Source organism: Protomyctophum bolini, assembly GCF_963924005.1.
Source record: "Protomyctophum bolini genome assembly, chromosome: 21".
Lineage (NCBI taxonomy): Eukaryota > Metazoa > Chordata > Actinopteri > Myctophiformes > Myctophidae > Protomyctophum > Protomyctophum bolini.
In genome coordinates this window covers 23,293,145-23,318,972 of record NC_137882.1, presented here as the reverse complement: position 1 = coordinate 23,318,972, position 25,828 = coordinate 23,293,145, and the positions used below count along the sequence as shown (strand labels likewise).

Here is a 25,828-nt window from a genome sequence, read left to right as displayed (position 1 = left end):
GTATTAATTATGACGTCACATTGTGATGCCACCCTGTGGCCAAATTGGAGAAGAGACAATAATATGATGGGGCCCAAATGTCACTGGGATATCATGGATATGTGGTAGCTAGTAGGACCCTAGTCTCTCAGACACCCTCATTTCAAAGGAAAAGAGGGCGCTGTGTTTCCTTTTTTTGGCAGATGGGTTCTCAACATTGACCAGCTGTGCTTAGCTTACACAGCAGCTGTAAAAACACATTTGTATGTATACGTTTTTTTTTTTTTACTAATAGCTGTTTAGTGTTTTTTACTTGATGTTTTGTTATTTTATGTTTTGTTGTTTCTGATGCTCTTGATGTTTTGAAACTTTTAATTTATAATTCATTATTAAGTCTGTAAAGCACTTTGTAACTATGTTTGGAAAGGTGCTATATAAATAAAATTCATTCATTCAATCTAAAGGGGGGGGGGGGGGGGACGACACATTCCCAAACCACAATTGAGTCAACGCCAATAAAAAACAACAAATCCAGAAATTCATAAACCATGAAAAATCCATTGATAAGGGCCCGGAGGCCCTATATTTTTCTACTGTTTTTTTTTTGCAAATCTTGCCTTGCCTCCACATTTACTTCCAGGTGGAAAAAAAAATCACACAAATATTCGCGCACAGCCGCACACACAGACACTCAAACCATATAGCGCCCCTCAAAAAAAAGAAAAGGTGGAAAAAGGTTACGTCCTTGGCCTTCTGGTGCGCACAAAAGATTTGGTGCTGATCACTCCAGTTTGACACGCAAGATCCCTATCTTCTTGTGGTTCCTCCAAACCCTGATGCAGTGCGGGTCCCTGTGCTGGCGGCGGGTGTCCCTGTGCTGTGGGCGGTCTCTCTAGCAGGTCTGCTGTCTGTATAGTAGGGTTGTCTCCTGTGGCTTCCAAACAGGTACCCCAACACGCCTCCTGACCCCAGGCCTGTCCAGAAGCCGCCACCTCCCGTTCCTGTGGAAGCACATCCTCCGGCTTGAGCGTAAGGTTGAGGGTAAGGGTGGTGGTTACTGTAGTAATCACTGCGGAAGCCATACCCTGGATCGACGCCATAGGCCGGGGGGGGATTGGCACCGGGACAGTGAGAAGGCGGAGTGCCCCCAATTTGTCCAATTTGATAGATGGCATAGACTATGAGCAGCAGCACAGCCACTCCTAGCAGACATCCCACGAGGCTGACCTCGGGTGAAGCACTCTGGTGATGCTTGTTGCCAAAGAGACTGTAGGAGCTTTTGCGGTGGCGGCCCTCCTCCGTCAGCTCCAGCTTGTACTCCAGCCCGCAGGAACCCGTCAGGACGTAGGCGTCACCCGGATGGTCGTAGCCCTCACAGCTCACCTCTATCTGGCCAAACCGGTATGCATTGTCCATGTCCGCCTTGCACTCCCATTGGACGTCGACTCCGTCCCAGCCTTTGTTGATGCACTGGACCACCCGGGGAACGACGGCCGCCCCACAGCCCGCGGAGCCGCCAACACATTTGAGCTGGGAGACGGGGCTGGAGCGGCGGCCGGTGGTGTAGTGGTCTCTGTGGAGTGTCAAGGCGTTGACGTTGCGCAGCAGCACGCTGGGTCCCGGAGCCTCATTCCAATTCATTGATGCAGCGAGAGCTGAAACCGCCAAGAGAAGCTGGACAAGCAATATGATAAATGGCTTCATTGTCAGGTTGTGAGACTACTGATTATCATTATTATTAATGTGGCTGTACGACACGCTACCTTCGCACTTATGAGTTGAGGCAATTCACGATTGATTGTTCTCTATTTATATTCATGAGCTTATGTCACCTTTACAATAGTGATGTCACTTACTGACTGATGCAGAGATCTCCATATGGGCATAAAGGGACACAGACTGATAGATACAGGCAGAGATCTCCATATATGGGCATTGTAGGAGCCATGAATTGGATTATTCTAATATTTTGGTCAATTAAATGAATGGGCCGTCACTGGTGTTAATGTGATTGATTGACAGGCATAGTGGCGGAGCTGGTTCACTCCAGAAGGTGTGGCCTGTTCACCTGCCTGACACACAGTGTGGGACGCCGTGCCTTTTGTTGACCGCTTTATTTTGCTTTACTTTATTTACGTTGATCGCTGTGGTTACTTTACTTAATGTTTGAGCACCCGCTCCACAAACAAAAGGAATTTGCGGGTGCAGTACTTAGTTTAGACAGTATTTGGTTTAGACTAGTCATTGGATAGACCAGTCATTAGTCCTACAACTACAACCTATCTCAAACCCTCACCCTAAACCTAACCTCCCACGTGGCAGCACACCTAAACCTAACCTTAACCCATGTCTAACCAATGACTAGTCTAAACTAAGTATGCACCCCATTTTCTCATGTAGTCGCTGTATACAGGCATAAAATGGACAAACAGATACATAATGTGATCTCGACTGGTCCACTGTAGGTTAGACAGCCTATAAAGATGGTCTCTCTCTGCATCCTTCTGGCCACTAAATGACGACAGGCGTCCTTTATGTTGTTGTGCCACTTGTGTGTGTCTGTGTGCGAGCAGCACGGAAATAGATGTCATAGGCTATGAGCAGCAGCACAGCCACTCTTAGCAGACATGCAAGGCTGACCTCGGGTGAAGCACTCTGGTGATGCTTGTTGCCAAAGAAACTGTAGGAGCTTTTGCGGTGGCGGCCCTCCTCCGTCAGCTCCAGCTTGTACTCCAGCCCGCAGGAACCCGTCAGGACGTAGGCGTCACCCGGATGGTCGTAGCCCTCACAGCTCACCTCTATCTGGCCAAACCGGTATGCATTGTCCATGTCCGCCTTGCACTCCCATTGGACGTCGACTCCGTCCCAGCCTTTGTTGATGCACTGGACCGCCCGGGGAACGACGGCCGCCCCACAGCCCGCGGAGCCGCCAACACATTTGAGCTGGGAGACGGGGCTGGAGCGGCGGCCGGTGGTGTAGCGATCTCTGTGGAGTGTCAAGGCGTTGACGTTGCGCAGCAGCACGCTGGGTCCCGGAGCTTCATTCCAACAGCGAGAGCTGAAACCGCCAAGAGAAGCAATATGATAAATGGCTTCATTGTCAGGTTGTGAGACTACGCTGAGTTGAGCCAATTCACGATTGATTGTTCTCTATTTATATTCATGACCTTATATGTCACCTTTACAATAGTGATGTCACTTAACTGTCACACAACGCCGCCACCACATGGGGACATGGTGGTACTGCAGCCAAACCGCTTTAGAAGCCAGACAGAAATGACAATGGACTATATCAGAGTGGTGACATGAACAATAATTATCAATTAAATATTATAAAAACAGTATAAAACATATAGAAAAATTGCATGTTGTATAGTTCCTTTACCGTATAAAACCGCCCTGAAGACCCACCTAATATAGCCTTCCCGAGTTGACTTTGATTTCACCTCGTTACTTTGAGTGTTTTATTGCCTTTACTTTTTCTAATAAAGTCTCCATTTTCTTTTTGTTCTCTCCCCTGGCCCCCACACATGTGAAGTGTCTTTGAGTATACTTAGAAAAGCGCTATATAAATCCCAGTTATCATCACATTCCGTGCTACAAACACATTCCGTGCTCGTACACACAAACACACAAAGCTGTGCATATGAGGGGCTAGCGCCCCTCAAAAAGGGGGGGGGAAGAGAAGGTGAATCCATTCCATAACCTCAGATTCACTGTCTCACATCATCCATATACAATTCAAGGCATTTAGCAGACAGTCTTATCCTGAAAAACATGCGCGACATCTAAACAACATATGTGGTCAGGGGGAAAAAAAACATCTAAGTAACAAAAAACATGAGAACTCGAAGATACTATCTGCTGTATTAGAGAAAAAGAGGAACTATAGGTGCTCAAAATGTGATAATGATAAAAAGGTGCTCACACGGATCAAAAACCAGATCAAGACATAGATACAAAAGAGAGGATCAGGGCATGAAGACCTTGTTGGTCGAAACATGTTGGCAGTTGCCTTTTTAATTTAATAAAGGGCAATTTTTTTCATTTTTTAACTTTGAGTGCCCGGATCCTCTCTCTTTTTATCCATACTATCTGCTGTGTTTGAAGACGTGCTGAGGGTTGGGTGGAGTCTGAAGAGGTGTACAACAGTCCAGTGTGTCTCAGGAAAGGCTCGGAGAGCATTCCGTGTTAGCTGATCTAAGTGAGCGGGAATGGTTATAGGGTGGGAGCGTGTCTTGAAGGCAATGGGGGTACGATGTGTTGTTGGCCAACATCAGTGTTTTTTTGGGGTTTTTTAATTATTTTTATCCCACAATTTTGTAACCCATTTTCCACCCCTGTGTCAATTATCTAATGTGATCCTGGGCTCTACACACCCTCCACCAACCTAGTCCCCATATATGGGGGACAAGGGGAGAGCAACGGACTTGAACTCATGCTTCCTTCATGCCTGAGTGTCCAAGTTGCTCCTTATTACACCTGACAGGGGGGAGTTTCCCTGGTTGGACGTAGCGTGTGGAAGGAACACGTTATTCCAACCAGTTCCTTTCCCCTCCATCAGGCGCCCCGGCTGGCCAGGGGGAGGCAGTTTAGAGACCAGAATTACTGCATGTTTTTTGTGAGGGTACCTATCATCAGTGGTTTGTAGTTTACTGGGTGAGGCCTGGTATCAACTGGCAGCTAACTCCAAGTTAGGGAATGGAACAACAGCCTCACTGCAGCATTCTTGACAAATCGGGCATCATCATATGCCAGAGTCTGTCTTGTTTGATTGTGATGACTTCCTTATCAAACAATACTCCGAATGATTTTACCAAAGAATTTAAATCTGTCTTGTACAACGGCCCATCCAATTGTCTCTGATTCCAACTGCAGAGCTTATGTAATCTATTCTCCATATTGGAGCTCAAGGACAACCCGGGCCAAATATGGAGATTGTAATGATGGTTATGGCAAGACATATTTGGAGATAGTGAAAGCTTTTGTTAGAATACTATTATTGGTAGACCAGAGACCCTCGGATGTAAAAAACACACTCACGTGCACGCATGCACAGACGCACACACAAAGGTTCCACACCACCCACAAAGCTTCCACACCACCCACACATTAAAATAAAATCATACTTGTGTGAACTAAGGGGCGCTCTCATCATCATACATCACATTCCGTGCTCAGCCAATCAAATCATCACAATCTGCGGTACGCACAGACACACAAAGCTGGGCATAGGAGGGGCTAGCACCCCTCAAAAAAATAAACCCAAGCTGGAGGTATACTGTTGCTGGGAATGTCTTAACCCTATGACAACCATATACCCAACATATTTGTATGTGCTATTACATTAGTTAGACTTTAGCCCTCATCAACTAGCTGGAGGCTTGAGCAGAAGGCCCAAGCCAGCTTCTGTAGTTGAGGCCCAGCAGGGACAGCAGTTGCTGCTAAATAACTATTTGATGTGATAACAGAATGATTCCAGAGATGCCCTCCATTTCATTAGGAGTCATAAACCCCTCTAAGCCTGTTCCGCCTTCTCCTTGTACCGCTGGTGCAACATGAGGACATCCTCCTGGGAGATCCTGGTCCAGCCGTCGCTGTGGACATGGTACAGGTTGACCTGCCCGCCGCTGTACGCGTCACGGTACGTGGCCTGGTAGATGGCGCGGCGGCCCAGCTCGCATGCTTCGTCCACCTCCATGTCGTCTTTGAGGCCGCTGTCTAACACGCTGTAGGCGTACAGGGAGCCCGAGCCCACGGCGAACCTGTCGCCGCACACCCGGGTGCCGTCCGAGTCCACATAGTACAACCCTGGCCCTCTCTTGTCCCAGCCACAGACCATGGTTCCCATGCTGAGGCCCATGCCTTTGTACTGGTAGACCATGTTGGCCAGTAACTTGGACGCCGCCGCCACAGAGATGCGCTCCTTGTTGCGAAGCTCGTAGATGCGACAGTGGCGAGCCAGGTTGCGCTCCCAGAAGCTACAGTCTGCGGCGCCTCCGGCCATGGTTCCCAGAAGGTAGGGGTTGATTTCGATCACCTTCTTCACCGTCTGAGAGGCGATGTAGGAGCCGGCGGTTGCCCTGGAGTCTACGGCTATGATGACACCGAGCTTCTCGCCATGCCTGAACTTGAATGCCAGCGTGGTGGTCCCGTGGTTAAACTCTATCTTGATTCTTTCATCTGACAAGTTGAGCGAAGCGTTAACCGCAAAGCCGAGATCTTCTCCGAGTGCGGCTCTTACTTCAATCTTCTCGGGTCCGTTGTCGAATCCAGACAGCCTGTTGACCGAATCTGCGTAATCGTTCCTCAACACGCTAGCGAGCGCCATCCTGCAAAGTGTAGCGGACATGTCGAGCAACATGTATGTATATATTAGATTACATGCGGCGTGATGTGGCGTAACGTCATCATCAGACAGTGACATCAGTAGTTCACGTTTCCATAGTCACACCCCTTCTGAGGAGACCGCGGGGCAGACCAAGGCGCAGTTGGAGGAAACACATCGACTCACTGGCCTTGGAACGTCCCGGAATCCCCCAGGAGGAAGTCACTAATGTTGCTCTGAAGAGGGAAGTCTGGAGCACTCTGGTGGAGCTGTTGCCCCCACGACCCAACTACGGATAAACGGTTGAAGAAGATGATGATGATGACACCCCTTCTGCAGGCAGGCTTGCCCAAATATGGAGATGCCCGAGGTCATACGGTACTGGCGACGTCATAACAGGCCTACTGATGTAATTGATGACATCGACATAGAACGGATGCATGACAGAGATCCAGAGGGAAGCCATGCCGTTACTATAGACCCTGTCTTGTACCTCCACTTTTTTAATTATTTTCTTTTTCCATTTAAAAAATAATAATCACACCTGTGTGTGAAGTGAGGGGCGCTCTTATCATCATACGTCACAGATATGGCTGGCCACAAGGAAGTCGAGATACATCATAAATGAATGACCACAGGCTGGCCACATGGAAGTCCAAGATCCACATGGGAGCAACGTGCTTAGATGATTTCTATTTATTTTAGGATGAATTCATGAATTAAAGAGTAAAGACGAAACGAAGTGGGGAGGAGTCTCCACTTCCGCTTTATCGCGTACTCTTGATAGAGCTTCCGTTGCTCCAGACTGTGTGACGGAAGCATTTGAAAATTGAAAGAGGCAACAGTCTGGCCACGGGAGACTAGTGTGTAGCCATAGCGATGATTTGATTGGCCGAGCAATGTGTGTGTGCACCCCATAGCGATGATTTGATTGGCTGAGGACAGAATATGATGTATGATGATAAGAGCGCCGCTCACTTCACATTAGTGTGATTTTTGAGGCGCCCCTCCCTGCTTCAAGGTACAAACATTGTCTTAACACAAACCATTGACAATGAATGGCCAGCTTTGAGTATTTGTATTGTGTAAACACAAACAGTGAAGACACGGAGGTGAGGACGCAAATTGTGATTGGCTGTACCCTCTTTTGACTATAACTCTCTCTCTCGGTCACCCCTCACTTCATTGTCATTTTTTTTGTGTATTTGGATAATTTTAATCAGATTTAGGGTAGGAGTCACTAGCCCTCTATAAACTCAAAGAATTCAAACTTTTTTTTCCAAACTTTTTGGAGCAGTGTTTTATGGAAGATAAACAATGACTCTAAACTTTAAGCGTGCTTGGCTTATACACAAGTCCTCTTTGCCCCAAGCGCGAGGCCACAGGAGGGCGCTACAGTGTGTGGGGTCTTTGTTAATCCTTCTTCTTTTCCTCCTGGGCTTTGTCTGTGACGGCTGCAGGGTCTCCCTGTGCTCTGTTGCCCTTGGAGTCTACTCCAAACTCATTGATCCTGTCGGGGTCGACGCCGTAGATCCACCACTGGTACACGTAGACGAAGAACACCACGTCGTCTCGGAGGCATCCGATCCTGTACATCAGCGGCGTCTTGATGACGAAGGCAAAGAGGTCATCGATGAAGGTGTTGAGCGCCTTGTAGGTGAGCATCCTCCACGGGAGGTGAGCCACCGACTTCATCTTGTAGTTGATGAACAGCTGCGGCGTCATCGTGATGAAACCGAAGGTCAGCATGAAGCTATAGAGCATCCCGAGCACCCACGAGTACCAGCCCTTCTGCTCCACGTAGAACAACGTGTAGACCCCGTAGCAGCCGAACAGAGGGAACAGCATCCACGACAGGTATCTGAAGGCCATGTCGTCGTAGACCTTCGTCGAAGACTGAACATACGTGGACTTGTCTTTGAACACCAGCCGCGGGACCACGCCTGCGATTTTGTTCTCTCGGTCCAGCTTCACGTCCATGACCTTGGTGATCTTCCAGGCGTCTATGAGGAGGCCGACGAAGACGCTGAACTGGACCATGAAGTTGGTCTGGTTGTCCATGACGTAGAGCAGCACCACCAGGGACTGGAACACGCCGACCACGATGGAGCGCACCGACAGGCCCACCAGAGACTGACGGCTGTTCCAGAACTGGATGTCACTTTTAAAGGCCAGGAACTCGAAGACGGTGTGCGCAAGTGAGACGACCATGGTCAGTCCCAAGAGGTAGGCGTTGGTGTCCAACAGGGTTACCTTGATGGTGTCCTGGTCCTCTTCCGACTGTTCGGATAGCTCCAGGCCAATACTGCCCCACGCAGAGGGGCTAGTGAGGCCAACATACAGCTGCCAGCGCCACAGGGACTGAGGGCAGAAGGAGACGCGCAGTGGCAGATTCTTCAGGGTGCCATTGATGGGATAGTGGTCCTTCTGGAGGTTCCAGTAATCGTTGAAGTACACAATGGGGAAGTAGTTTCCGCTTTCGCCCTCAAACTTAACATGTTGGTCAATCTGTGGGGGGACCCGACCCTTCACCCACATTGAGTGGTCATCCACCATGTTGATGGTGAGGTTGGGGTGCCAGTGAGAGATGGTCTCTACAGAACCATGGCTCTCTGCGCGCTTGGCCATTTCGGGATCTGCTTCCGTCTCTCCTGTGAGCAGATTCTTGGTCTTCAGAAATGTTCTTTGCTTGTATTTATTCATCATTCGTGATACATGTACTGTTGCCAGTCTATTATACAAGCCCTCTTGTTTGGGGTCTGGGTGGAATCCACTTTTAGTGAAAAAGACATGCATGTAAAGAGAACCATTGTTCTTCACCGTCTCTGGCATGTCAATCTCTTGGTAGTGTTCATAGCAGCCATCCCCGTTCTCCCCCGAGGTCCAGTCTCCATAGACCAGGCCTTTCTGGAACCAGAACAGGGACTCTTTGTTGTCGAAGTCAGCGAAGACCTCATCCGGGGACATATAGATATACATCTCCATTGGGGTGCCCGGGTCGAAAAGATTGAGGCTGCGAGACACTGAGGTTCCTGCCGGGGCGGGCGGAGTGGATGGCTTTTTGAGGAGCAAGTTAAACATTGCCCATACGATTATGATGATTCTGAGGACGTCCCATGCACTAGGTGCTTGCCGCTGCTGCCGTCCGTTTCCAGTACCGTCCTGCACGGCTAGGCCATCCGCTGCTGCTGCAACACTTCGATTTGCCTCACCGTTTCTCATAAGGGCTCGAGTTTCTCCGTTTCCCTGGTCCTCCATCTTGCTCGTCCACACAGGCTTGTTCACTGGCACGGCACATTTATATGTCAGCATATCGTGAACGTAACACTGTAACACAAACACATGACGGATTCTGCCCAAATATGGAGTTTCACATGCCATACAAATGTACAAATATGGAATTCTATATGGCTCAAGAACTGCATTGAATGGACATATCAGTGTCCACGGACCCAGACACCTTCATTCAAAATAATTCTGCCCAAATATGGAGTTTCAAACTTCGGGCTCGTGGGTCGCTCCGGCGGGCAAGTCGCAAAAACCGAGGTGTGAGAGAGAAGTGTGTCGGAGGGACTTAGGTGGCACTCTTCCCTGGGCAGGGGACTCGGGGCGAGGGCTGGTCCATGTAGGCGATTCCAGCTTGTGCTGTTAACTTTTAGTGCAGGCATTTTGAGAAATTCCCCACAACAACAGAAATGCGTTGAACGGTCTTTTTTTCATAAATAATGTTAGTAACAACATATCGTCCTAAGAAATCCCAGTGGTGCATGGAACATATTGAAAAATGCTAAAATTGACAACCTAAAAGGCAACATTTTTTCCATTTACTTTGTTTATTTGGACAGGACAATGCATATTAATGGACGTCACATGGACGTAAATGCACCGGATATAGCAGCCAAAGTGCAGAACTATCTCTCTCTGGCACAACAGCACCCCTACTGGTACTAATAGTCATATACTGGTGCTCACAGGTGCATGGGTGTGTTAACGTCACATGAAGGCAGGTGAACACGGACATTGCTGTTCCTTGGAGTGGTTGCACCACTCAAATTTAGCAAAATGTATGCTAAACTTTAGCAGCAAAAGGTTAGGCTCTTGTGTGTGGTTGCATTTGTGTATTTCATGCTGAAGTATAAAGGCACAGATTTGGTAAAAGGTTTTGTTAAGGTTAGACAGTAGACAATGTACAATTTATTTTGAGGAGCTGTGTGTGTGTGTGTGTGTGTGTGGCTGGCTGGGTGGGTGAGTGCGTCAGAGCACGAAAACAGCATGGTTGTTTTTCACCACCTGTGCACAACACACACAAACACGCACATATTAACTGTATATATATGATTTCAGGTGTGCCAGTACAGTAGAGGGACCCCCACACGGTAACTCTGTCATTTCTCAACCGTTTCGGACACGGGGCGGCTCGCCGGAATCGGGCCGGCACCTGGGTGCGTTCCTGTGGAATGGGTTAAACGTGTGTGATGGGGCCTTATTTGCGCCAAACTGTATTAATAGACTAGGCTAACGGATGTTTGTCATTGCATTCCGTCTGAAATAACCACAATTGGAACCTAATGTAGGACCTTCTCTGAGGTGGTACAAACCCAGAGTTCTGGGAACCCAATACTCAGAACTTAAAAGAAAATACATTACCCAAACACATTCTTTGCCATTGAAAACAAATGTTTTCCATCACAGCATGTTGATAATTATATACCATCACCTCTTAACATTTGACAGAAGTAAGTAATGCTGACTTTACTTGGTGGTGGTAATTACAAGTTGCATAATGACAATTCTATTATGCCAAAAGCCCTACTAGCTTGTAACAAGTTCACACCCAACACACCATAGGTTTTTGTTTACATTTTATTTAAAAAGACCTTAGAAATCTCAAACATAGTGCTAACATGCTTTTAGAAATGGAAGAATGCAGAATCTCTTGGCATGACCAGAAACAATAATGATTTAAACACTGTAATGACAGTAACTCAGTAACACTTGTATCCTCCACTCCCCTCCATCTTCCCCAGAAGACTCTGCAACCAGCATGAAGAACAGTTCTTAGCTACTACTCTGTGAGACATCGATTCTCAAAGTTCCTCTTTCTTCTGTGAGAGCTTTGTGGCGTGCTTTTCCAAGAACTTGCTAAAGGCCTCTAACGTTCTGTCGCCGCCCTCGAATTTGACCGGGCTCTGCTTGCCGTCGCTAGGCGCGAGGTATATCGTGGGGAAGCCCTCGGCTTTGTAGCCGTCGTGCGGGATGTCGTTCGCCGTGGCGTCCATCTTGGCGATGACAATGTTTTTCTCACCTTTGTACATCTTACCCAGGGCCAGGTAGTCTGGCTCCAGCTGCTTACAGTGGCCACACCAGGGGGCGTAGAACTCGATCAAGACGTCCTTCTTGGGGTCCATGACGATGTCATTGAAGGTCTTACCTACCACCACCTTCACTGGTCCCTTGTTGCTCTTGGGTACGGGCTGGGACTTGATGATGGGAGAGACTTTGCCTGTGGCAAGGAGGCAGACAGACAGACAGACAGACAGACAGTAAGTAATAATAATAATAATAAAACATTATTTGTATAGCACCTTTCATGACATGAAATGCAGCTCAAAGTGCTTTACAGAGCAATGGAGAAAAAAGAAAAGAAAAGAAAAGCAAGGCATAAACATAAAAAACAAGCAGTAATGCAATACAGTGAGGACATGAATAACAAAAAATAAAATATATATTAAAAGCAAGGGTGTAGAAGTGAGACTTGAGCTGTGCTTTAAAAATGTCTACAGAGGCTGCCTGTCGAAGGTACAGTGGGAGTTTGTTCCATGCCGTTGGCCCATAGAAGCAAAAAGCTGCTTCCCCGTATTTTTTAGTTTTAAGTGAGCAGGCCAGCAGTGGAAGACCTTAGGGGGCGGTTTTTTGACATATTTAGGCAGCCAGTCATGAAGATAGGAATGTGCGAGACCATTGAGAGTAAAATGTATTTCTGAAAGAAGAAACTTGTTTATCTTGTGATGCAGTCTAAAAAGATGCATTACTACCGTAAGCCCATCTACAAGCTTACGGTTAGGAACTTGTAGGCCGGCTATTTTTGCTGAATGTTCGCATATTATGACATGGCCCAGAATAGGGACATGCACGCTGTCCCCATTTGGGCCATGTCATTATAAGTGACATTTCTCAATAAGATATACAAAAAAAACATCTACAAGCTCACATCGCTCAGCACTGCAGTGCCGCAAGCTTGCAGATCAGATAGTTTTTAGAACACACCTTTCTTGAAGGCCATGACAAAGTCCCCGAGCACGTCGGAGTCAAATTCCTCGGGTTTCATGGCGTACTTCTTCCCTTCCTGGTCAATGATGCCTACGTTGACGTCCTCGCCACTGTCACTCAGCCCCAGGCCCTTCAGCTCGTCCGAATAGTCTTCCTCATCAGCGATGGCAAACGTGTATTCAGGGAAGTCTTTGGCCACCTCTAGCACCTTGGTCCTCCAGAACTGAGTCGCTATGAATTCAAACAGGACAAAGTGATTAAAAAAAAAGTATTATTGAAATATAAATGGCCTTGTACCCTCGATATAAAACGTTTGGGTCCAAATGGACCCTTTCGGGTCCGTAACTCTGAGAGTGTATCATAACTCTCAGATACTGAGGATTATACAGTGTAGAATAGATTAGGGTCCCAGAGATAAATCATACCAGCTCAGTGGCTCAGCAGAGTGTCCACCATAAGATTGGGGTTTCAATCCCTGGTCGGGTCATACCAAAGACTAAAAATGGGACCCAATGTCTCCTTGCTTGGCACAGAGTTGGATTTCGGGGTAAATCCCTGTGACATACTAACATCCAACACACCAACATACATGTCACACATCATGTGACATCCAAGGGGCGTACATGTACATCAAGCTGCCTCACGGCTCACACTACAGAAACAGAGATATGCTCCTGCTCTATCGGCCACATGGCTCGGCAAGGCTTACTAGGATGTATCAAATGGAGGTACGTGGTAGCCTGGATCCAGCTTCAAGAAAGCTTCAGTCTGATAAACAGGCTAGGTACGTGGCATATCAATAAACAGGCTAGGTACGTGGCATATCAATAAACAGGATAGGTACGTGGCATAACAAACTGGGGGTCCTTGGAATTGAAAAGGTTGAGACCATGTCCTTGTAGGTAGTCTTCTCGTCTTCAATGTATGACATACCGTATACATTATAGGTTTTGTAAAAATCCTCATCAGCAATTTAGTTAGCGCCCTCAAAATAATGATGGCGAAAAAATGGCGACCGTGTTGAGAATGGTAAATGGAAAAGCATCTTTTGGAAGTTCAACGTTAACTGACCTTTCTTGAAGTCAAAGCTGAAGTCCACGCCGTAGTACACGACCACCAGCGGCCTCTTGGTGTAGCGCTTGGCGTCGTTGCTCTGCTTCCTGTGGCCGACCAGAGGCAGGATGTTCTTCTTAACAAAGTCCTGCACTTCGGACACTGCCGTGGAGTCCTGTGTATAGACAACAAATGAAGAAAAACTCGGTTAGATTTTGTTTCTCAAACTAGCCCTTACCCGTTGTGAAATACTTGCCGCGGGGGGTCCTGGGTGCGTTTTCGCATTTTTTATTCACTAATAAATTCATTATTAATCATTAATGTGTTCAGGCAGTGAGGAGCTACGGCAGTTACAGTGACACACAGACATTCAGACATTGTCAGAAATATAGTATGATGATGATGATGATGATACAGTAGGCTATGCCATTTCAAGGTTTTGACTCCAGAAAGCCTTGCTTTCCTAGGGTTTCAATTCATAAAGCTTGCCATTTAAGTTCTTAATAAAGCTTTATATTAATTACCGAACGACTCATTAATTATTTTGTCCATTAATAAACATTAACTTTTATTAAAGTATTGCCAAAAGCAATGAACCCTTTTAATCACTTGGAACCATTGAGTCCCTTTTCTGGGCTTGCCAGTAAGGCGAACATTGGGCAAAAATGGAACAACATATTCAGATGGGGGTCGTGGCCAATTACATACAATCTTTGGGGTCCTTGACATGAAATAGTTTGAAAACCACTGATAGAAATATAGGTTTTTCAGAAAACCTTTTTTTAGAATCGTCCTCAGGTCTAAATGGGTTAACATGCCAGCAAATTAGTTAAAAACAAACCTTGACAGTAAATGTGTGTGATGCCGGCTCATATTTGGAGACAAACCTTGACAGTAAATGTGTGTGATGCCGGCTCATATTTGGAGCGGAACTTTTCAGGCTGGACCATGACGACCTGCCCAGACGAGGCTTTCAGCAGTTTGGCCACGTCGGAGCTGAAGGTGTGGAGGAAATGGAAGTCCTCTCGTAGGTTGTTACCTGGCAGACAGCAACAACAGTAAGGTCGATACCATGAAGACATGTCAACTTAGTTTTCTAAAGGCCGTAAACATTGCCTTACAGATGATTGTTGTGTGTATGCGTGTGTGTGTGTGGGGGGGAGAGAGAGAGAGAGAAAGAGAGACAGAGTAGAGAGAGGAGAAAGAGAGACCGTGCCCAGTGAATTTCATGCAAACTAAATGAGAAGGGGGATTTAGGCATATCAAAAAGCAAAGCCAAACAACTTGCCAAATACTGTTCTGTTTCGGCTGTTATAGGCAGTTTGTCTGTGTGGAGGAGGAGGTGCCATGTGTATCCTTAAGTGAACATGAACTGTCAAACCCGTTATATTTGTTTCCTTGTAAAATTAATTGTAGTTTATGGATTCAAATAAATAAATTGAAATGAGTGTGTGTGGATTTATTACATTACTGAAACTTGCCTTCCCACCAGTCAAATTGCGTGAAATCATTACCGCTGTAATGCAATGATTTGTGGTTTAAATTATGTCGTGGTGGATAGTCATTTCATCAGCCAATAAACTAATGACACCGAAACAAAATATCCCCACAAGACAAGAAATTTAAAATGTCTAGGTAGGGATGTGGCAATATATCGTTATAGTGTAAACATTGTGATGTGAGAAAAGATATTGTCTGGGATTTGAGATATTGCAAAATTGTGGAAGTTGTTGTATTTTCCTACTTTAATTTGAGCCATATTTTAGACTTGTCACAATTCGTCAAAAATATTGATATTGAGGCATTTGGTAAAAGAATAGTGATATTTGATGTCCATATGACCAAGCCATATTGAGACCCAATTTGAGACGTAATTTTAAAATATATCTTTTTTAATACGTAGGACCTGACCACAATGAAAACAAATCTTTGAATATATATATTCTTAAAGAGCGAACGTTTTTAACTCAAATGTTTGCCTCTGGGCGGTCCCTGGAACAACATATTTTCAGATGGGGGTCCTTGACATGAATTACCATAGTACCAGGACATAGAAACGGATTGAGAGGTCTAAATGGGTTAACCCATTCTGGGCGGGAACCCCTCTTGGTGTTTCAAGCATTCTGTTCAACTTTAGCGATTGAAAAATAGCAGATCTACTAGCTTGTAGGTCTGCTATTTTTGAAAAGGCGCAAATCTTTGAATATATATTTCAGAGCGAACATTTTTAACTAAAGTATTTGCTTCTGGGGGGGTCCCTGAAACTACATATTTTCAGAAGGGGGTCCGTGGCCCAATAGAGATAATTCTGGGGGTCCTTGACATGAAAAAGGTTGAGGACCACTGACATGGAAACATGGGGTTTTCAGAAAAATGTTTTTTTTTTAATCGACCTCAGTCCTAAATGGGTTAAGAGACTCAGCTCAGAGTAGGTCTTACAGGCCTCCATTAGAGGTCTAAATGGGTTAAGAGACTCAGAGCTCAGAGTAGGTCTTACAGGCCTCCATGTAGGTCTCGTAGGCGGCGTCCGTCTCGCTGGAGAACACGCCCAGGATGACGGCGTCGTCTCCGTCCTTCATCAGCTCCGTCACCTGCTTGACGGCCTGGACCGGCGTGGACGGAGGCGCGGCCTGCTCGCCCATGTGCTCCACGATACCTACAGACAGAGAGAGAGAGAGAGGGGCAGTACATGGATGAGCTAGGACTGTGGCAGTGGTGTCATGCTCGTTGCACGTGGTACCAAAAACGTTTGTGCACTTGCGCAGGTACGGCACGGTACGTAATATGTGACAAAATTTGACTGAGGGACTGCCATTAGATTTTTTTGAATTTTCATATGAAAGCAGGGCATCATAGCTTCAAATTGACATATTGGTTGTTCAGTTTGACCCACCAGTTTTGGAGATATGGCTTATAGAGTAATGTCTTGCAGAGAAACAGCGAGTTGAGAAAACCACTTCTGTGGTCTCTAACATTACACCTAGCTACATGTTTAAGCATTTATTTACATGTCGATTTCAGCTCTGACACTTATTTCAGACATGCTCTAGTATAGTATGTAAAGAGTCTGCCTGTGTTATTAACCCATTTTGGAGATTTTTTTATTTATTTATTTTCCTCCTCCGGTGAAAACTGGAATTTGGTCTTCCAAACTAGAAATCACATAAGCATGCCTAGTACTGTATAAATGTTGTATACCCCAGGGAATTAATGAAAAAAAAGGATCGTAGAAGAATCATATTCATGTGCTTGTATAGCTTTAGTTTTGACTGATGTGTTGTTGTTATTAACCAATCTGTATGATGAGTATGTAAATAAAATAAAATCAACACTTTTTTGTTCTTGCTTAATGTAAGTCGCTCTGGATTAAGAGCGTCTGCTAAATGCCTAAATTGTAAATTGTAACACAACTGCAGTGGTTGGAGGAGGTGGTCAACCCTGCTATTCTATGAGACATTAACATCCTGTGGTCCGGGGAGGACACCTACTGGTTGCCACGAGGTACTGCATGAAGGGAAACAACTTAAATGTGTTGTCCATGTAATAGTTCAACAGTAAAACTCACCCAGGGTTCTCATAATGAACAGAACGTGAGAAGTTATGACTGCAGCTTTAACTTAGTTTGACTTTGTGAAACTAAGTTATCAAGACTACGATAACTTAAGAGTTAAATGTTGTGAGTGTAAATTGTAAGTATAAATGCTTAAATTCCTTGTACGTGAATTAACCCATTTTGGGGTGGGAACCCCTTTTGGTGTTAGCATTATGTTATGCTTTAGCTATTGAAAAATAGCAGATCTACAAGCTCATAGACTGCCATAGAAACATAGCTTTTTCAGAAAACTGTCAGGATGTAGAAGAGATTTTTAGAATCTGATCTCAGGTCAGAATGGGTTACTGAAGATGGGTTGAACATGGGTGATGTAGTCCTTTAGGTACAATAATAGGGTTGAACGTCGGTGATGTAGTCCTTTCGGTACAATAACAGGCATCTCGACTACAACCCTACAGAGACCTACCTTCCCTCCGTTATTATTATTATTACCCTACAGAGACCTACCTTCCCTCTGTCGGGGACCGTTGTAGTCGAACATCCTGCCCTTCCTGAAGATCTTGAGCGTGGGATAACCGGAGACCTCGAAGCGCGCGCCGAGCTCCGGCTCCGCGGTGGCGTCCACCTTGGCCAGGGGGATGGGCGGAGAGCGCTGGCTCAGGTCCTTCGCCGCCTTCTCGTACTCCGGAGCCAGGCTTTTGCAGTGGCCACACCTGGAACGAGGATTCACAACAGTTACATAGAGTTAGGTTTTGATTTGATTTATTTAGAAAAGCAATCATAATACAACATTATTATCAGCGATTCAAGGATTACACAGTTAGTTAGTTTCATTTATTGTCCACGTGTGGAAATTCGTCTTCGGTCTCAAACAGTAAAAAACAAACGGTTACAACAACAGCAACAACACTTAACACAATTATTTTCTCATGGCAAAAAAGTGCAGGACAACAGTGGCAGGTACATTGGAAAACATCATTTAGTGCCTTAATGGCATTTGGTATGAAAGAATTTTAAAAAATGTTACGGTTAGCTCTTGGTACTTTGTACCGTCTACCAGAGGGAAGTAGTTGGAACTCCCTGCAGAGTGGAAAAGAGGGGTCGTTTGCTATCTTGATAGCTTTTTTACGAAGTACCTCCTTGTAGATACAGCCTAATTGTTGCCGTCTCTTCCCAATTATTTTTGAGGCTAGGTTTACTATTCGCTGCAGCTTGCTTCTTTCTTTTACATTTAGATTGCCAAACCACATTGCCAGTAAAGTCCAAAGACTTATTTCCACTGAGGTCCTCTCACACTGAACGGAACAATACTTTAAAATACATCACAAATACATAACAGTACACAACAATTACGTCCCTATCCATCCCTCTAGTCTAAGATGACCCTTTATTTTCCAGTAGCCATTTTTAAGTCCTCGGTATAAAATGTCCTCAAATTGGAGGTCAGTTTAACACTGGATTCCAGGCTATTCCACTGTGTGGCTCCTATATAAATGAATGAGCCTTTGCCCACTTTACTTTTAAAAGCAGGGAGCACCACATCTGCAATACTGGCTCTGGTGAAATGGCTGACTAGGGATTGATTGTTTTTCCATGTGAAATGTTATTTATTAGCTGTACTGTGGATTTGTTCCTGCTGTCCAGCAGACCAGGACCATTATTATTAACCCATCTTGGGTGGGAACCCCTTTTGGTGTTAGCATTACGCTTTAACTATTGAAAAACAGCAGATCTACAAGCTCGAGCTTGTAGGTCTGCTATTTTTTGAAAAATCGAAGAATGACTGACATAGAAACATCAGGATGTATAAAGACATTTTTTGAATCTAAATGTTAACCCATTTAGACCGGGAACCCCTATATACACTATACCTTTCAATCCGGGAAGCCCTTTTAGGGTTGTTGTTGCTGCTATGTACAGTATATACCATAACCATATAGCAACACACTTTTTTTCTTCAATAAATATTTTCAGTTACCACACCAATGCAACTCAATGAGTTGCATTGGTGTTGGTTTACCTTAAAAACCATTTTGTCCCAACGCAACCCTTTGGTGTGGTTTGGGCTTGCCTCAGGTAGAAATGGGTTGATGAAGAACCATTTCAAGTCCATCATTTATCCTGACCCGTCCCCCAAAAGTCCCATCTGTCCTGAGCCCTTATCCACAAATTATGGATAAAGGGGTAATGACCCCTTATCCATAGCACTGCTGCCAATAGTAGAGCTGGTATTTCAAGAGAGGAGGACTGACCATGGGGCGTAGAACTCCACCAGGATGATGTCAGCGTTGTTGACGATCTCGTCAAAGTTGTCCGTGGTCAGAACCAGCGTGGCCTCAGGAGGGGGCTTCCAGTCCGGATGAGCCACCTCTTTGACCCGAGCCACAATGGCTGCAACAGACAGGCAGTTACAACGTTAACAATGGCGATGAAGAGAAACTCGATGGACCCAAGAGCCATGATGGCTGGAGCATACACGGTCAGTGAAAACATACTGACAGAGTTGACTTTCTTTTTATCTTTTTAATGTCCATACCAGATACCAGTGCCAACAGCCTACATGTCACTGTCTATTCACTTCACACATGTGTCCTTCATAAACATAGACCATTTTCCAGTTTGTCTTTAGTTCAATGTTTGTTTTGTAAACTCCATTGACAATGAAGGGAAAATTTACATCATAATGTAACTCATGTCATATTGTCTCTTTATTGTTAATGGCGTTTGTGTTGGCACCTTTTGTTGTTTTACATCACCATTACATCACTTTAACATATTAGCGCCCCTCACTTCACACGGGTGTGATTTTTAGATTTCATGTTTGTTTACATTTTCTCCAAAGTCAATCTGTTATCTGACTCAATGTTGTCTAAAGACCGCAGCATGGTTAATAAGTCAGGCATTTGCATTTAGCGTACAGCTAAATGCAGGACACAGGTCCTCTCAAATCTTTGGTGCTGGCCCCCCGGCTATAAGTGATGACACAAAGAAATCAGACGAAATTGGAACAAAAATAAGCTGATAAATGGCTACCCTCTCCTGATTGGCTTGAATTTTGTCACCAACCTAAAAAAATGCATTTTCTATTTATTAAAGAGCTGGAGAAACCGGTTAAACTCCGGTTACTGAACAAACACTCTATAGCAATGATTACCGTCAGAATATAGTGACATAACCTTTTAAATCACACCTGTGTGAAGTGAGGGGCGCTAATATATTAAAGTCCAACTCATGTTGATTAGGTGATGAGCACCCCTCAAAAATCACACCCTTGTGAAGTGAGGGGTGCTTTACCAACCCTTATCATCTTACATCATCGCGATATCATAACATCATATACCGATTAGCTCAGTGACAGACAAAAACAAACATTAAACTCTGTCCGTTGTCAATGGCGTTTTTTAATGTTTGTCTAGACAAGACAAACATTAAACCTGTATATAGGAGGGGCTAGCGACCCTCAACAAATAACAGTAAGATAAAGAAAACCATTGCAGTCAATATTCAGTGTCTTGAATACGATGACACGGCGGAGCAGAGGAGGCAGGCCTTAGTCAGTCACTCACAGGCCGTGCTACATTGAGACATGCCTGTCCTGGTTGCATGCATTTTGAGGAGTGCTTTCTGTGGTGCAGAAAGTCTCTTTACCATCCTTGCCCATAATTACCACAAAAGTGCTCCCCACACACACACACACACACACACACACACACACACACACACACACACACACACACACACACACACACACACACACACACACACACACACACACACACACACACACACACACACACACACACACACACACACACACACACACACACACACACACACACACACACACACACACACACACACACACACACACACACACACACACACACACACACACACACACACACACACACACACACACACACACACACGTGGCTTTTGCTCAGCTCACTATACTCGTCTCTATGTAGATTGACTGCGTTTCACCTCGCTAAATGGGGTTCACGCTGGCTGCGTTTCAAATCGGCTGTTAATGATGTGGCTCATTCAATAAGCAAGAACAGACAATAAATATGGCTTTCAGAGCGTAATTACACACACACATGAGTAATTTCAAAACCCAAGATTAAAGAGTCCAATAGGGAAATAAAGCTAATGGAGGTCCTCATGGGTCCACATGGCTAAATCCATTTCAGATACACTTACCCGAGAGCTGCGGCAATTATAATTGTTCTGACCCATACCCGAGTAGCAAGTCAATATAGAGGGCATGCACGTGCATAAAGTGAGTGTCAAATCGAGTTTAGCGTCGTTTAACCCATTTTGGGCGGGAACCCCTTTTGGTGTGACTGACATAGAAACATAGCTTTTTCAGAAAACCGTCAGGATTTAGAAGACATTTATTTTTAGAATCTGATCTCAGGTCAAAATGCTGTTTAATGCAATGAGATGGGACTCTTCTGTTTGGATGTACAGTATGGGCTGTCAAGGCCAGAAAGTAGTTCTTTGCCACTCAGTAGGCGTTCGTTCCCGCATAACTTACGGGTACGATCATGTCGTCACGCGCATAGCCTCCATTTTGGAGCCGGTTTTCAGTTCCAGGTGGACCCCTGCATGGTAACCTCTAGTCTAGTGTGACACAAGCATTGTGATTTGTGGGCAGCGCTAGCCTCCTACCCTTTTCTGTCCTCTCTCCATCATAGTCCACAGGCTCTCCCTTCTTCAGGATCTTGAAGGTGGGATAGCCCGAGACCTCGAAGCGCGTCCCCAGGTCGCTGGCCTTGGTGACGTCCACCTTGGCCACGGGTATGGCCGGTTCGTTCTCCTTCAGAGCCTGAGCAATCTTCTCGTACTCAGGGGCAAACTGCTTGCAGTGACCACACCTGGGAAGAGAACAGAACAGTGACCACACCTGGGAAGAGAAAACGTGTGTGTGTGTGTGTGTGTGTGTGTGTGTGTGTGTGTTGCAAATGGCAGGCATCACATTGGAGGAGAACACTAATTTGTTTGTTTCAGGAGGTGGAGCAGCCGCCTTGGAACCGGAAGGTTCCCGGCTTCATGTTGAAGTGTACTTTGTACACTCTCAGTAGCTGTTCCTGCATAACTTCCCCGTGAATGATGATGACATCACACACATACCCCTCTATTGCAATTTATAAACTACAATTCACAAACTCTCCTTTGTTTATGTTGAACCTTGTAAAGGCCTTTTTATATACTTTGGTTATTCAAATATGCCAGTTCTAAAAGCAGTGTTGTGAGTTTGTTGAAATGTTTTTTTTTTCTTTAATAATTTTGGGTTGCCACTTGCCAGGGGTAAAGTGATTAAATGCTCAGCCCAAATAAAACAGATTCACAGACCAAAACAGCACAAACACAAACAGATGAAAAAGTTGAAGCCATTCTCTCCAGATAAAGGGAAGACAAACCAACACACCATGGAGCGTAGAACTCAACCAGCACCGTGTCCTTTCCCTCCATGAATGTTTCAAAGTTTCCGTTTGTCAAAACCAGCACTCCGTTCTCCTCCTTCACCTCTGTACTATCTTCATCTTCATCTGTACTATCATCACCCTCGTCATACTCCTCCTCATCATCATCACTGTCGTCATCGGTCAGTTCACCTTCCTCCGCAAATCCTGACACACGACACAAGTAATAATCAATTGCATCTTTCTACTAGTAAATGAAGGAAATGGCCAATGACAATGTTTGAATGCCAACTCAACTAGAGAGCCCACAAGAAGGTTTATTTTGATCAGTTTCACAACATCATATAGTGTACAGTACATAGGAATTCTGAATTATCCTATAATACAAGTATAGTGTAAAGCACCATCAATGTTGTGGCTGGGCCACCGTTGTAACACCTTTGGCAATGGAAGGGTCCAATTGGTTACAATTTGCATCCTCTCAGAAGAGTTCAATGAAGTGACAGTATAGCCCTACTGACAACAGTCAGTTGTTGAACCACAGCACTGTAGTTATTGGTTAACATGCTATTGCTAACAGGACTAGCGTAATAGCAAGCTTTTAATGCACTGCAGGTGTGTGTGTGTGTGAGTGTGTGTGTGTGCAGTCGGTTCACTCACTGCATGTGCAAGGGAGAGGCTCGAGACCTTGAGACGCGCACACACTACACACCAGTGACGACACAGCGACAACGTGCTGCTAATTAATAACAGCACCGTTTCAATAACAAAGCATGTCCAGGGAGGCATAATAAAACTCATAATTCATAAACAATAAACTTACCACCATCCTCACATCTGATGACAGACGCGAAATGCACCACACCAAGCATCACAACGAGCAGCAGTGTAACCTTCTTCATGATGTTCCAAATTATCTAATAATACTTCTGATCAATGATCATCAGTGTAAATACTGATCAGTGCGATAGACTACTTAATACTGGTGGTGTGTGTGTGTGTGTGTGTGTGTGTGGTGGCCGTGTGTGATGTGTCTTTCTTTCATATAAAGTGAAATCACATCAGGACAGGAATCCGGATCCTCTGCAACTTGTCTGACTTGCCACCGTCCTATTGGTCTTCGCCATCGGCTGTCATCCAATCACGGCTCGCCACTCAATTCCTGATTCTCATACGTTGGAGCGTGCCATTGGACGATTCTGTTAGTTCCTGGTCGTGTCATTGAAGGCTGATTGGAGCGATAAGCGTGTGTGCATGCGTGTGTGTGTGTGTGCGCGCGCGCGCGCGCGTGTGTGTGTCAGAATGACTCAAATTATTAATTTCTCTCACCCTAAATGTTTATTTCTTTCCGTTTTATTTTTGTTCTTCACACTTTTGTTTATTCAAGATTTCAGGGTAGTAGTAAGACAATGAAATAACATAAAACAACACTTTCTAAAATAAATATTTCAAACATGTTCAAAAATGTGTTTTTCCAACAAAAAAAGATTTGACTAAACTTTTACAAAGATGACAACAACAGCAAATGCCACATTTTTAACGTGGTAATAACTATTTTATTTTCTTTCTTTATCTGCAGTAATATGTATCTTTTGAACCCATTCAATTATTTTTGACCCAGTTACAGTTGACTTGCCCTGGCTGTGACTGTCCTGTCTCAGCAGTCTGCCCCACCGGTCTGGTCCTTATATATAGCCTTAGACCGGTCTGGTTCTTACTTCTTAGCCTTAGACCGGTCTGGTCCTTATATCCTTCAGCAATGCAAGATCTCCTCCAGTATTTGACTTGCTGAAGGAGTGAGAGTGACATTGTCTCACCGTCCTCCTATAGGAAACACTTCAACCAAACACACACAACAGAATATATCCTTCTGAATGTAAATATTGACATTTCTCTGTCTCTTCTCTTTCTCTCTCTCTCCTTCTTTTCTATGAACAGAATCATACAGTCAGAAAGAGAGAGAGAGAGAGAGAGAGAGAGAGAGAGAGAGAGAGAGAGAGAGAGAGAGAGAGATTTTAGCACTTTGAGATTTGCTTCAAATGTAAAGTGTGTTGTAAATAAAATGTATTATTATTTGTATCTGCTCTATGGGTGGAGCTGCTGGAGGCCATAGTTTGCAGATATGTTTTATCTGAGAGAAAAGTGTTGATTGATTGATTGAAATATTTATTAACAGTTTACAGAATTACAGTACATTTCAAGCACAAACGCAATACAAAGACTGTTAACTGTGAGTGGACGACCCAATAAAGCATTACACTTGTTTACAAGAGGGTCCACCTTGTTCAATTCATCAAAACATTTCGTACAAATAGACACTTCTATATAGCCAAAAAACAGAACAGGAATTCATCATAAAGTAAAAAGGGAAAAGAAACATATACAGTGAGGGGGAAAAGGATTCAGATTTTACGAGGGCCATGAGGTTCGAATTGCAGCCGTCCGTAGGTGCCCTTTGAGCACGGTTTTGAAGGAGTCAAGGGATTTGCATGTCTTAATGACTGCTGGTAGGGCGTTCCACATTTTAGTGGCATAGGATCGAAAATAATTTAGTCCCTTAGTTGTTTGTGCCAAATCTGGGTTGCACAAAAAACTGTCATTACGACGGCATCAAGGACCGCTAAAATATTTTGTTCGACTAAATCAACCGTAGATTTAGTCGACTAAAATCTTATGACATTTAGTCGACAAAAACTAGACTAAAACATTCCAGGTGACTAAAATGTGACTGAAACTAAATGAAAACTATTCAAGAGACTAGGACTAAAACTAAAAATATGCTGACAAAAACAACACTACTTGAATGAAAAAGAAAAAGGTAGTAACTTCGCTGGCAGACCGTAACTATATAGTCTATACAATCCCATAGCCTGGCAGACCGTAACTATAGTCTATACAATCCCATAGCCTATACAGCATTGGTTCTCAACGTGGCATTGGTAGGGGGGACCCCAGGGGTCCTTGATGTGGTTCCAGGGGGTCCCTGCAGTTAAATGTATGATAGTGGTAGCAAAATGGAACCTTACACTTACAGTCATTTGCATACCGTCATTATATGGGCGTCTGTGGCCTAATATCAATTAGGTAGTCCTTGAAATATAACAAACGTTTGAGAACCATACAGAAGTATAGTGTGGTGTGGGTGCAGGACTCTGGACGACTGGATGTTGGCAGAGGGCAGTGAATCTGCTCTGCCAGCAGAGGGCAGCAGTCAGT

At 44.9% G+C, this 25,828-nt stretch overlaps 3 protein-coding genes across 4 annotated transcripts; all 3 read right to left on the bottom strand.

Annotated features, from left to right (window-relative positions):
- Positions 1–5,497: 5,497 nt before the first annotated feature.
- LOC308336433 (proteasome subunit beta type-5-like) lies at positions 5,498–6,310 on the bottom strand (the record flags this gene model as incomplete). Its single annotated transcript, XM_080793796.1, has 1 exon — positions 5,498–6,310. The coding sequence occupies one exon, from the start codon at positions 6,308–6,310 to the stop codon at positions 5,498–5,500; it is 813 nt and encodes a 270-aa protein (XP_080649922.1).
- Positions 6,311–7,720: 1,410 nt separating this feature from the next.
- Positions 7,721–9,565, bottom strand: LOC308336432 (putative lipid scramblase CLPTM1; the record flags this gene model as incomplete). Its single annotated transcript, XM_080793795.1, has 1 exon — positions 7,721–9,565. The coding sequence occupies one exon, from the start codon at positions 9,563–9,565 to the stop codon at positions 7,721–7,723; it is 1,845 nt and encodes a 614-aa protein (XP_080649921.1).
- A 1,415-nt stretch (positions 9,566–10,980) lies between these two features.
- pdia4 (protein disulfide isomerase family A, member 4) lies at positions 10,981–23,703 on the bottom strand. Of its 2 annotated transcripts, none has more exons than XM_080793689.1 (10): positions 23,436–23,703; positions 22,618–22,819; positions 21,858–22,063; positions 19,436–19,574; positions 17,691–17,896; positions 16,128–16,286; positions 14,518–14,669; positions 13,649–13,805; positions 12,575–12,808; positions 10,981–11,810 (listed from the first exon to the last, which is right to left on the bottom strand). In XM_080793689.1, the coding sequence occupies exons 1-10, from the start codon at positions 23,512–23,514 to the stop codon at positions 11,395–11,397; spliced, it is 1,950 nt and encodes a 649-aa protein (XP_080649815.1). In that variant the 5' UTR covers positions 23,515–23,703; the 3' UTR covers positions 10,981–11,394. The 2 variants fall into 2 exon arrangements, with proteins under 2 accessions (XP_080649815.1, XP_080649816.1); XM_080793690.1 differs by having other exon boundaries at positions 10,982–11,810; positions 14,524–14,669.
- Positions 23,704–25,828: the final 2,125 nt, after the last annotated feature.

What these genes read in the sequence shown, in the direction of transcription:
- pdia4 (XM_080793689.1), bottom strand. Translation starts at nt 23,514, where the DNA reads ATGAAGAAGGTTACACTGCTGCTCGTTGTGATGCTTGGTGTGGTGCAT. An exon ending in TGGAGAGAGGACAGAAAAGG is followed by an intron (nt 19,575 to 21,857) that starts GTAGGAGGCTAG and finishes TGTCTGTTGCAG; the next exon opens with CCATTGTGGCTCGGGTCAAA. An exon ending in CAGCTTTGACTTCAAGAAAG is followed by an intron (nt 12,809 to 13,648) that starts GTCAGTTAACGT and finishes TTGAATTCATAG; the next exon opens with CGACTCAGTTCTGGAGGACC.